General features: G+C 47.2%; 1 protein-coding gene across 3 annotated transcripts in view; it reads left to right on the top strand.

The window, feature by feature from the left end:
* Window positions 1-13,389, top strand: part of MYLK (myosin light chain kinase) — a 176,239-nt gene that overhangs the window by 38,896 nt on the left and 123,954 nt on the right. For all 3 annotated transcript variants that reach the window (XM_006772891.2, XM_015569904.1, XM_006772892.2), the window contains exon 3: window positions 10,086-10,293. In XM_006772891.2, coding sequence (XP_006772954.1) covers window positions 10,086-10,293 — 208 coding nt within the window. The remainder of the gene's footprint in view (window positions 1-10,085; window positions 10,294-13,389) is intronic.

The following is a 13,389-nucleotide window of genomic DNA, read 5'->3' as shown; positions in this document are numbered from 1 at the left end:
CGGCGTAGCTCAGTGGATAGCGTGTCGGCCTGCGGACTCAAGGGTCCCACGTTCGATTCCGGTCAAGGGCATGTACCTTGGTTGCAGACACAACCCCGGTGGGGAGTGTGCAGGGGGCAGCTGATCGATGTTTCTTTCTCATCGATGTTTCTGACTCTCTATTCCTCCCCCTTCCTCTCTGTAAAAAAATCAATAAAATATATTTAAAAAATAAAAAGAGTTGAAGATGATTGCCTCAAGGAAGTAGAAGTTTGGGAGGGAGGGAGGAGGGGAGGTGCGGATGAGTGGAACAGAGCCCTGCTTTTGTTGTTGTTATGACTTACAGTACCATTTGACCATGTATATGTATTGTCTTGGTGCTTTTCAGCCTGGCAGACAGTCAGACACGGATTCTCCATGCAGATCAGGATGCCTTTGGGCACCTAGGGTTTGGGGAAATCATTCTGCCATAAAGCAGCAAACTCACATGGCTGCTTTCTTCCTGTGTGTCAGAATCCCAGAGATGCTCAGGCAGCAGGAAGGGTCCTACTTCCAAAGCCCCACCTGCTCACACCCCTCCCTTGCAGCCGGCCACCTGGGAGAATCCAAGCAGAATACACATTTGTGTGGGGATGTGCATGTGGAGCAGGTGTTGGGTCAGAGGGCAGCTTGGAAAGACCAAAAATCAGAATCTAAGGCAAGGGAACTAAGTCGAGATGTTCTTGGATTGTTGAGACCCTTGGGTTACTTTTGCCCACCTCTGCTTTTAAACAGAATTACTTTATATCCTCAGAGAGTCCTCATAGGACAGGACCTTCCCAGTACAACCTGTGACCAATTTCCGTCTTTGCATCTGGGCTCTGCTGTTGGAGGGGTGAGGAGGCATTGCCAAATGGTCTGTGTGTTGTTTGGGGAGGAGCCCTCTGCTCCATCCCTTCTGTCAGTGAGGTATGCCTCTCTCTCTCTCCAGGTCCAGCCATGACTGGCCAGGAACTCCAGATTTATTGCCCCAGATTGATTTCCTTCCCAGCACTCACTCATGCCCTTGAAATTCCATGGCTGCATTAGTCAGTGAGGCAGAAATCAAGGGGATGGTAGAGACTCAAAGGTGCACATCATGAGACTCAAAGGTGCACATGATGTTACAGGACTGGAATGATGGGACAGTCAAAACTACAGACTGGATATATGCATAAGTGGGCTTTGTGATGTTGCATAAAAACAATACTTACTTTTCTAAGGGGGTTTACTCTTTAAATAAAAATAATAAGCCAGTTCAGCTAAAGCGGAAGTTGTCCTCAAAATGTTCAGTTTTTATGGAAGAGTGTGATGCCTTGAAATTGCCTGTTTGAATGTGAGTTGTGTAAGGGGAGGCTCAGCAAGCCCAGAAGTTCACAAGTGCTGGTATTTCTCAGGGCACAAACAGTTTCACGCTGTTAACAAAGCTGGAAGCTGAGTGGATTCTGGGGCACCTGATTTTAAAGAGTTACTTACTCTGAAGAAAAAAGGAGATGGATCTAACCTTTAGAATGTATTGATGGGCTGTTGTACTTATGCTATTTCATTTGATAATAAACTTTCCCATGGAAGTGAATACTGGTATCATCCCATCTTATAGGTGTGTAAACTGAGGGCCAGATAAGTTAACTTGTCTGAGATCAGACAACAAGTGATCAGTGCAGCCAGGACCCACACACAAGTCTGATTCAAGGTACCATATACCTTCCTGCATTAGTCAGAACTCTTGTTTGCAAGTGAGAGAAGCCACCTTCATCTGGGGTAAGCAATAGAGATGTAGTGCCTCCTACAACTGAGGGGGTCTGGATTCCGCCACAGCTCTGTTGGGCAGTGCCTCCATCTCTTCTCTTCACTGTGTATGTGATGTCTTACCTTGTAGATGGCTTCCTCTTCTGGGGTGAGAGCAAGAAAATGGGGGGATGGGAGACGATGGTTGCAGACAGCTTCAGGCTTGTGTCTTTCCAGCTTGGGATCCCTGTGAAAATAGACAATTTGGCCTCCCTTTGTTCTAATTTAAAATGTCATGGAAGAGCTCTGATTGGCCGCCTTGGGTCATATGCTCATTTTTGAAGTCCAGGTACTTTGGCCAGAAGGCAGATGACCTAATCGCACCCCACCAGACTCAGCGGAGGTATATAGGGGGAAGGAGCTGTTCCTCAAAGGAGGAGTGTGCCACTTACATGGGGAAAGGTCAGCAGAAGATTCTTAAGGAATTAAAAAGAAAACACAAGCACAGCACTAACTTGTTAAACCTCTATGATGCCACTAATTTGTTAAACCTCTATGATGCCTCTTATTAATAAACTTTAATATTAATATTTTAATACATTTGAGAGAATATCTCAACTTGGTAGTCGAAACAGGAGAGCATGCTCTGGGGCCAGCCTTACCAGCTGCAGATGCTGTGTCCTTAGAAGCCTTCTCAAGAGGGAATAAAGCCAGACCCCAGGACTTTGTGTAGAGAGGTTCCTGGTGAGGCAGGAATCCCACAGCCTTCCCACAGGAACTGGGGGTTCACACAGAGGGACACTGGTTTTTATAGGAAAACTATGAATTTAAGAAAATGATAATGTGAGAGGTTCCCCATTACACGTACAATTCTGTTACTTTGTTGAACTGTTTCAAAGGCTTTTAGGTGCTAATATCATTTAAAAAGGAATTAAAAAGTTCCATGCATTGATAATCCTAATCTAGATAAAAGGAAATAGATCTTTTTTGTTTTTGAAAGATTCAAAAGAGCCTGAGGTAACCCAAGGCCACCCAGCCAGAATCTGCCATGTGCTCTCAGTGGGAGAAACCAGAAATTCCCAGACTTGCAGATGTCGGGGTGTGAGGGTATCTGTGTCTTGGGTCATAGGAAAAGGAAACTTGCCCTAGAAAGTGAGTGGCCAATCACAGAGACTTTCAGCATCTGTCCCTGAAGACACATGTGGCATTTGCTGGGCTAGTTTGAGGAATGGCTCTCGACATCCTGAATTTATTTTTTATGGAACCACTTTTGTCCTCACTGTTTCACAAGTTGGAGTAGGGACAGGCAGCATCCAGCATTTTAAGCCTCTCACTAATTGCTGTTTTTAGCTGGTATGATCTCTTCCTGATGGATTCTGTGGGTTCAGTTAAGGCTTTTGACAGTTGGCAACGGGATTATTCAAAGCCTTAATTAAGTTGCTGCCTGTCCAATGGGCGGTGTGCCAGTTGCTGACACAGACACAGACCCTAAGCTTGGTCATGTCATGCCTACGGCTCACCCTTCACTCTTCACTCTCCTACTGTACCCATGATGTAAGTTTTATAGGCATTTTTTGTGATCTAATTTGTTGGGGGCTGTTAGTGTTTTCATTCTTCTTTCTGTGCCTCCACGGCTATTTATTATTCGGATGAGCTTATACTCGGGATGGGGCTGGGGGTTCTTTTTCAACTCATTCCTCAGCACGATTGGGTTTATTTCCTTTATTTTTCTATCTCAAATCACCAGCTCTGTTCTAGTCATTTATCATAGAGTTTATTTATTATAGACGAAGCCGCCTTGAAACAGGGGAAGACGTTAAGAGGAATGTGCTACAGGCAGCTATAAGCATGTGGACAGTCATGTGGCAGCATCAGCTTTGTCTAGCTTGGGGGCACATTTGTCCAACAGGTTTCCTTAATGTCCCATGCTCCGGGCTCAGCCTTTCCCAGCATCGATTCAACTGCTCAACAAGATTCAAATAAATACTTACTGGTGCCCCTCCTCGAGTCTGTTCCTGGCCCTAAGGATTCCTCAGCTCACTGCTGACGTCGTCTTTGTGTAGCTTCCCAGCTCCCCAGCGTCCTGGTGGGCAGCCTGTCTCGCCCCAGCCTCACCTCAGCTCTGCTTTCTCTCCTTTTGGTCTCCCTCCATCCCGACGTGGGCAGAGCCTCAGTTGCACCTCCTGCCCAGCTGTGCACTGCAGCTGTGCTGGCTTGCAGTGTGTACACAGGGGCAGGCCCACCCAGGAACAAACGACATGTAGGAGATGATCAAAACCAGCAAAATCACCTCCTTCCGCCCCTCATCAGTCTTAGACGATAGCAGGCATGTTGCTCTGGGTCTTGCAGGGGTTGTGAAGACAGAGAACCTGCCACTGCTCTGGGTGCAGGCTCTGGTTGCCTGTCCTGGCAACTTGGAATTGGCTGAAAGCCCTTTACACATGTCAGAGGAATATCAGGAGGCTTTGTGCCCTTAAGAACGTTTCCCTTTTCATTATTAAGTGAATCTCAAGACAGCACCAGGTCCTGAATAACTGTCCCTCAAGTACAACAGGTAGGTGTCAGGTAGCAGCAGCTGCCCGCCTGCCTCCCAGCTTTCTCCTCACCATCCACCACACACACAATGAGCCCCATTCCTTTTAAAGGCCTTCTGAGGCCATAAAGGTTTTTGAGGACATTTTATAGAGCTGGAGCACAGTTTTACTATTTTAAATTATTACAGGGGTTATGGTTACAATATCTTTATTTTTATGACAAGTTGTCGGGATGCCCTTGATTTATTTGATCCTGGGCTTTTGTTCAAGAACACAACCTCCAATTAAATGTGGTTATTGTGGCAAAAACATGATTCTTCTTAAAATGAACCTCTTTGGGGCCGTTTCCAAAAACTCATTATGGTGAAAAGTCAGGGCTGCCTATTCACGTTCCTGAGCATTTCTCCTTGCGGTCACTTGGTTTTCCGTAGGGGACTGAGGCTGTGGGCTGGACCCAGAGGGGACTGGAGGGAGAGGGAAGAATCTTCCAGTGGAAACTAAGTGGGTCACTGTTTAGACCCACACTCCTTCAGACATGGGAGGGACCGTAGCCTGAAGCAGTAGGAAGCCACACTCAGCCCCAGGACCCAGGCCCGGCCCCACTCTGTACCACACTGACTCCCTTAGGGGTGTCTGGGGCACACGCATAGCACCAACCCTGTCTATCTTAGACCCAGTGGGTATTTCTGCTGTAACAGAAATACCATAGACCGGGTGGCTTAAACAACAGACATCTATTTCTCACAGTTCTGGAGGCAGGGAGGTCTAAGATCAGGACACCAGCAGATTCAGTGTCTGGTGAGGTCTCACTTCCTGGTTCATTGATGGTTGTCCCTGGTGTGTCCTCACACAGTAAAAGGGGTAAGGGAGCTTTTTAGGATCCCTTTTATAAGGGCACTAATCCAGTTCATGAAGGCTCCACCCTCAGGCTCTAATCACCTCCTGGGAGTCTCATCCTAATACCTCCTAATACCATCACATTGGGGCTTAGGTTTCAACATACGAATTTTGGAGGAACCCAGACATTCAGTCTATAGCACCGTCCTGTTTCTACTAGCAAATAGCCCAGGACTTGCTTGTGGCATGGCCATATCTTTTGTGATATCCTTTGCTTTTTCCCAAAGCGGGAGCAGAGATTGCTTTAACCCGGGTGAGATTTAGGGCTGTTGGAGATAAACACTTATCCATACTTTAGATTCTATAATATTTGTCTCACCAAAAACCATGAATTTACAATGAGGCACAGAGAGACAACCACTCAGCTTGGAGACCAAGATCATTGTCCTGATCTGCCACTTAATCTGCCCGCGTGAGATCACTGGTGAATCATCCACTTCTCCGGGCCTCTTTCCTCAGCTCTCTGGGCTAACAATGTGAAGGGCATTGTGTGCTGTCACAGGTGCTCTGGTGCTCCACCCAGACCCCTTCACCAGGCGGGTACACCCATTTCCAGCTGCTGTGATTGTTGGCTATGGGTTTGCAGTTAGGGTTCCCTCAATCCTTACTTCAGGTTCTGCTTTTGGGGACCCCAATCCCAGACACCTTCCTCATGGTGTTTCAAGAATCCAATAAGATTCTGTATGTGGAGGCCCTCTGAAAACTGAAGTATCAGTGGGGTTGTAGTGTGGTCTTGGGCCAAGCTGTAAAAATACCAGCTGCGGCTTCTTGGCCGAAGGCCTGTGATGAAGGCAGATAAAGCGCCCAGGGAGGGCAGGGCTGTTGTCATGCACCCCAAGGATGTGAGCGCAGCTTTCTCTCACTCCCTCCCCAACCTAGGAGCTCCGGAGAGAGGGCAGACAGTAAAAATGGGTTTCCTTAAAGCGGAATAATGTTTGCGTCATGTTAAGTAGTGGTTGAACACGTTTTTCCCCATACCGGGAGGAAAAGAACTGGAGCTGCAAATCATTCAGACGTTGGAATAGAGCAAGGTCACCGAAATTCCTGCCTTTGCTTTGGATGCAGAGTGAACAAAAGTCCCACTGCACACTACAGCTTTCTAAGAGGTGCCAGTTTCAGCATATTTAAAAATCCCTAAATATTTATTTTAACAGGACGTTTCAGGTGTGTGTGTGTGTTTGTGTGTGTGTGTGTGTGTGTGTGTGTGTGAAATGAGAGCAAAATTGAAAGGGAACGAGGGAGCTGTGGCCCTGAGGTCTAGAACACGCAGTGTCCCCAGTTAATCATTGATGTCCCAGGCACCGATGGGCCACCAGAGCCGGCACGGCTGCGGGGGGTCAGCGTACCTGCTAATGGAATGCTAGGACGCCTCTGGTGCAGTTAATGATTTCTCTGTGCCCAGCTACAGTGCTCTCCTTTCTCTGAAACTCACAGAAGGCCGGTGATCTTCTTCTGGATTAGGCTGGCCCTGCCTATTGGGGTGGAGGAGAAGATAATGATGATTTGCAAATTCACTACATGACCAGACTCCCCAAGGGTTTCCTTTCATAGGGAAGGGTTTCTTTTCCTTCGTTGTTTCTGGAAAATATGCTTTAACAGGAGAGCTGTGCTGTAACAGAATAACTGTTGCCTAATATTTCTTTTTGTGAGCCTTTGTGCCAAGAGAGTGCCACAGGATGACACCCTAGTATATGGGCATATGACATTTGTCATCTTCAAACGTGCATAAAGTTTATTTGAGCAGGGTTTTTATTCCCATTGCTAGATTTAAGTACTTTGAGGGCCTCCACACATTACGAATGTTTATGCTATACATTCATTATGTAGTCACACTAATATAAAAGGAACACATTTTTATTTAAATTGGGGTTTTTTTTTGTTTTGTTTTACCTGCCAGCGACCCTTTTAACAGCAAGCAACATGGGGAAAATTATTTTTCTATTTTACAAAATTCAGGTGTGTTTGCAGGAATATCAGAAAATAATAGTTAACTAAAAGGAAAAGAGGAGACCCAGAGACAACTATTGTTTGTTCTTTGTTTCATATTATAATAGATCAGAAGCCCAGTGCACGAACTCATGCATGGGTGGGGTCCCTCAGCCTGGCCAGCTGGCCCCCCCATCAGGGCCAATCAGGGGGCTGGCCAGGGAAGGGGTCAAGGGGGGTTGGCTGTGGGAGTGCACTGACAACAGGGGCAGCTCCTGTGTTGAGCATCTGCCCCCTGGTGGTCAGTGCTCATCATAGCAACTGGTTGACTAGTCGACCGGTTGTTCTAGTCGTTTGGTCCTAAAGGTCACTTAGGCTTTTACATATAGGGATAATTGATGTGGTCCTGGCAGCCTGAGATGGGACACAGTGCCTTGGTGAGGTTGCAGTGGCTTCCCACATCCCTGTCTGCCTCTGGGGGAAGAGATTTCAGAATAACCGTTCCCTCACAGGAAGTCAGTCTCCGTCATGAGTATTGTGCAGATTTTTAAAAAAATATATTTTTATTGATTTCAGAAAGGAAAGGAGAGGGAGAGAGATATAAAAACATCAATGATGAGAGAGAGTTATTGATCGGCTGCTTCCTACATGCCCCACACTGGGGATCAAGCCCGCAACCCTGGGCATCCGCCTTGACCAGGAATCGAACCGTGACCTCCTGGTTCATAGGTTGACGCTCTATCACTGAGCTACGCTAGCCAGGCTATAGTATAGATTTTGATAGGAAAGAGATGTTTGTTTGTTTCCAAAAATCACAAATAAGATGGGTAATAATGATTTGGAGAGTTGCTTTTTGTTTTTCACTGAAGCCTGACTACCGATTAGTAAGGATGAGAGGCAGGCCTTGTGAGATTCATAAAATGGCACAGAAGGGTGATCATTTACTTTGGGGACATTACCTGTGATTCCAGGCCTTCTTTCCTAAGAAGATATCTGCATCCTGGCCACTGAGAAATGAGTATCGGGATGCGTTGGGGGCTGGACACCTGGGAAGAGCAGCAAGCACAGCCCAAAGACAACTGCTGCTGCTTTTCACAGTCTTTCTTTCTCAGCTGCTTTGGGAATTAACTATGTTAGGATGCCCAGCGTGCATGCACACGCCACCTCCTCTCTTTCTCCCACATGCTGACAGAGCACCCCCTCTGACCTTACTGGGGGGTGTGGGGGGGATTATTCTATGGGTCACCGAGGACTTTCATTGTGAATGCAATTTGGGGTCATCAGTGAATTCTGGTTTTGCTTCACCCGCATTCATTTTCTCTCGTCTTGTCGTGGATCCATAAGTAAAAGCCATTGCTACCATGTTTTGTAATTCAAACATTGTCTTTATCAAGAGGTTTCTGTGATGTCTTCTGTGCATTTCCAGTGCTAAAATCCCCCAGTTCTGGGTCCCAGGCTGTGTATCCATGGGCCAGTTTGAGCCTTGCTCCTCCAAAGATTAGTCCATTCTGAAGTGCCTGCTGAGTTTCAGGGGTTTGAGGGCCCTTGGGGAACTTTCTTTGAAACTCAAAGTGATTTCTTTCCTTGAAATTTACCTCTGTCTACATTTCCCTGTCTTTGGGGAAATATCCTCTGAACCAGCGGTCGCCAACCTTTTGGACCTCATGGCCCACCAGTGGTCTGCGGACCACCGATTGTCGACTGCTGCTCCAAAGGTTTCCTTAAACCAGCAGTCACCAACCTTTCAGACCTCGCAGACTACCAGTGGTCCGCAGACCACCAGTTGGTGACCGCTGCTCTGAACAAGTCACTCTTGAGGCTCAGATGCATCAAGTACTTAGAGAAGTGCTTACTTAACATACTTAGCCCTCAACAGAGGTTAGGTGTTTACTATTATTAGAGAAAGACTGAGCGGTCTAGAGCAGCACTGCCCAATAGAAACCCCATGCAGTGCATTTACTAGTATGTCATAGTAACTTTTCTAGTAGCCACGTTAAGAAGTAAAGAGAAACAGGAGAAATTAAATACTTTTAAAAATTTTTTTCATTGATTTTTAGAGAGAGGAAGGGAGAGGGAGAGAGAGAGAGAGAGACATCGATGTGAGAGGGAAACATTGATCAGCTGCCTCCTCCATGCCCCCTACCAGGGATGGAACCTGCAACCTCAACATATGCCCTGACTGGGAATCAAACCTGCAACCTTTAGGTGCACGGGACGATGCCTAACCAAATGAGCCACACTGGCTAGGGCAGGTGAAATTAATTTTGACAACATATGTTATTTAATCCAACATGTCAAAAATACTGTCTTTTCAACATGTAATCAGTATTTTTAAATTATTGAGATATTTTACATTATTTTTTCATGCTAAATGTACAAAACCCAGTGTTTAATTTATGCTCATGGTGCAACCCCATTATGAAGGGCCACATTTCAGGCGCTCCTTCACACAGGTAGCTAGTGGTGCCATTCTGGGGACCTTGCTCCTCAACGTGAGTTCTGGGGACCAGCAGCGTTGGCATCATCTGAGAGCTTGTCTGAACTGCAGAGTCTCAGGCTCCTCCCAAGACCTATAGAAGCAGAATCTGCATTTTCCCAGGTGATTTATTTGCATCATAGAGTAGGAAGCACCGATCTAGACTCTCCATGCTCACCCCCACCCCTTGGGATTCTGATTTAACTGGTCCAAGGTAGGGCATGGGCATTTCTATTTTTCAAAGCTCCCTCAGGTGATTCTCATGTGCAACCAGGCTCTTGTGTAGTGGGCCCTGGAGCTAGGATACCTGCCTCTGCTGCTTTCTACCTTCAAGACCCCGGGAAATCTACCCAAACTTCCCGGGCCTCAATTTCCTCGTCTCCAAAATGTAGATGGAAATAGTATCTGCTTCAAGGGTTGCTATGAGGATAAGTGAGTTAACACATGTAAAGAACTCAGAACAGTACCTGGCACACAGGAAGTACTCCTTAAATATAAGCGCTCACCCTTTCTTCTTTTTCTTAAAGGTCCGGGGTTACCCAGAGCCCCAGGTGACGTGGCACAGAAATGGGCAGCCCATCAACAGTGGGGGCCGCTTCCTGCTGGACTGTGGTATCCGCGGGAGTTTCAGCCTTGTGATTCATGCCGTCCGGGAGGAGGACAAGGGAAAGTACACCTGTGAAGCCACCAATGGTAGCGGTGCCCGCCAGGTGACAGTGGAGTTGACGGTAGAAGGTGAGTCCCAGGAGGTGAGAGCCCTGGTCGGAGCCATTGGCTTCCCAAGGCCCATAGTTCCTGCTCCAGCCCTCTCTTAGGAAAGGAACCCACAAGAGAAAGTGCATCCAGCCCTGAACTCAGGACCTTTTATTTTATTTTGTTAATCCTTACAGGAGGACCTTTTTTCCACTGATTTTTTTTAGAGGGAAGGGAGGGGTGTGGGAGGCAGAGAGAAAGAGAGATAAAAAGAAAGAAACATCAATGTGAGAGAGAGACATTGATTGGTTGACTCCTGCATTTGTCCCAAAGGGGGCCAGGAATGAACCTGCAACCCAGGTACATGCCCTTGACTAGGAATCAAACCCTCAACCCTTTGGTGCACAGGTTGACATTCTAACCACTGAGCACACCAGCCAGGGCAGGACCTTTTAGTCTAATGGGGATAATGCGGTTCCTGCAAAGGAGGGAGGCATCCCAGGAGACAGTGTTTGCCAAACTACACATCACCTCACTGTCCTGCTCCATCTTCCTATCGATTTCTCCACATGGAGACAGAGCCCAGACTCCTTCCAGAACCTGCCCAGTCGGCTCTGCCTGGCTCTCCAGACCGTCTCCTGACACTCCTCACCTGCCCATGCCACAGGGTCACGCTGGCCCTCTGCTCTTCCTGGGGCCAGGCCCCAGGCCGTCGCCCTGCAGTTCCCATCTAAAGGAAGCGCTCTTTCCGTAGCCCTTCACCTGACTCGGCCCCTCACCTCCTCAGGTCTCTGCTCAGATGTCCCCTTCTTAGAAAACCCTTTCTGACCACCCCACCCCAGGACTCTCCATTTCTCACTCCACCCGAATCTTCTCCTTTAGGACTCACATTGTATTATTCCCTCTGCCCAGTTTTGGGGCCTGGGGAGGCTGGAGGAGGGGGGCTTGACCTTGTTACTGCTGTATCTCCTGCATCTGGAAAACCTCCTGGCTCCTGAGAGATGCTGAAATATTTAGAGAATGAATGAACAGTATTTACTGTCATCAGTAAAAAATAATATATGCCCATTATAAAAAATGTTGTAAAACTCAAAAAAAATATATAAGATAAGCACACCAGTATGCTAACAGTGATGAGTTACTTTGTCTTTTTCTTGTCTTAATACTTAAATTTCCATTCAATTTAAAACTTCCAGGAAGTAAACATTTGACCGTAAGTAAAGCTGTTTCTTTTGCTGAAGCGCTTCACTGGGGAGGACACTTCCAGTTCAGATTGCGGGCTGATGCTCAAAGACCTGATGTCGGACGGATATGGGGTTGTCAGGCCCTCAGATGATGACCAGGTTCCCTGGGCCCTCCCAGGCCTTTTTAAGGGCTTATATTCCAGAGGGTCAGAGTCACTTTCTCCACTCTCAGAAGACATTCCTCCCAACCTGGGTTTCAGAAATACCAGGTGTGAGGATTCAGATAACTAGGGAAGTTTCCAGAAGGGGACAAGGGGCACCTGGGCCAATGTTTTCCCTGCATCATAGGAGGACAGACTGTTTCACAGAACAGAACATGCATAGTTTGGATAGTTTCCCCAAATTCTTTAACTGAGCGACTTGTTCCTTTTAATGACCTTCCAGTGCCTGTGGGCGAGGGCATTCCAGATGGAGCGCGGCCCGGTCAGAGTCTCTGAGTGGCCCTCATCTCAGCCAGTCTGGTGCTGTTCTTTCCCCTGCATGGTGCATGTTTCAATGCCCACACTTTGAGTGAAGGCGCACAAATAAAAATTACTTTATCGTCTTGTATCAGTCAGCTTGGGCTGCTGGAACAGACTGTGTGGCTTAAATAATAGAAATTTATTTTCTCACAGATCTGGAGACTGGAAGTCCAAGATCAAGGTCCAATAGGGTTTGGTTTCCAGTGAAGACTCTTCCTGGTTTGCAGATAGCCACCTTTTTGCTGTGTCCGCAGGCATCGGCTGTGGGGGGGGGGGGGGGGGGGGGGAGATCTCTCCAGTGTCCCTTCCTCTTCTTATAAGGGCACCACCCTATTGGATTAGGGCCCTGACCTTATGACCTCATTGAACTTTAATCACCTCCTCACAGGCCCTGTCTCCAAATGCAGTCATGGTGTGGGTAGCAGGGCTAGGGCTTCAACATTATGGATTTGGGTGGGGACACAGAAATTCAGCCTATCACACCCCATTTCTGACATTCAGTTTGGAGCAGGGGAAATAGGCAATTATGAGCCAGGGCTCTAAGCTTCTGTTCCCACCTTTTCCAGTCAGATGTGTGACTTTAAACCTCCGGACCTCTGCTTCTGTAGAATAAAGTGTTTGAATTCAGTGGTCTCTAAAACTCGGGCTAGCCTTGGTTTTCTATGATCTAATTTAAAGGAGTGGAGTAGGTTAGGATTGCAAGGGAGGTATATCACACCTTTGTTTCAGTTCCCATTGTTGAGAAAATTAGATCTGATGTCTCAACTAGGCAAGAAAAATTTCAGTCCTTCGTGATACTCAGGACAGGGGGCGGAAACAAGGCAGGAGAGGTATAGCAGAAGGAGAGAAGGCTGAGGCTCCCAACCCTGCCCCTCCCCTTTGATTTTAATTTGGGGAGACTCAGGCCCAGACCATTTCAGATGTTGTATGTCCTCTGGGAGATAGAATGGCCTAAAGGCTGCAGCCTCTTTAATTGTGAATGGCTCTCTACACATTCTGCTTCTGCATCGGAGTCCAGTTTCAGCCAGTGTGTGGGTTGGGACCACCCATAGACCACAGGCCCAGAAAGGGCCACTTGTTACTGTGCCACACTAGCCCTAACTCGTACAGAGGGGAGCTAGCAGCCCACCTGCCTCCTTGCCAACTCTCTGCTGTGTTCTTACTTGGAAAGAGCAGAGGTCTTGGAGTTGAGTATAATTCATATATGCAGCCTTTTGACCCCCTAGTGGTCAACTTTAAAAAGCTGTGTTACCAAATGGTCTTGGATTTGAGCTCCACAAATTTCTCACCTTTTGGAGCCTTATTTCCTTTTCTGTAAGCTGGAGCAAATGGCTACCCTACAGGGTTGTGTAAGGATCAGTGCAGCACTGGCAAATGGCAGCCTTGTAATATTTGAACCTGGTATTAGCATCTTGAGAATTACTTCCGGCGGG

This window comes from Myotis davidii, unplaced genomic scaffold (assembly GCF_000327345.1).
Source record: "Myotis davidii unplaced genomic scaffold, ASM32734v1 scaffold745, whole genome shotgun sequence".
In the NCBI taxonomy this organism is placed as follows: domain Eukaryota; kingdom Metazoa; phylum Chordata; class Mammalia; order Chiroptera; family Vespertilionidae; genus Myotis; species Myotis davidii.
This window is presented reverse-complemented; position numbering and strand designations above follow the sequence as displayed.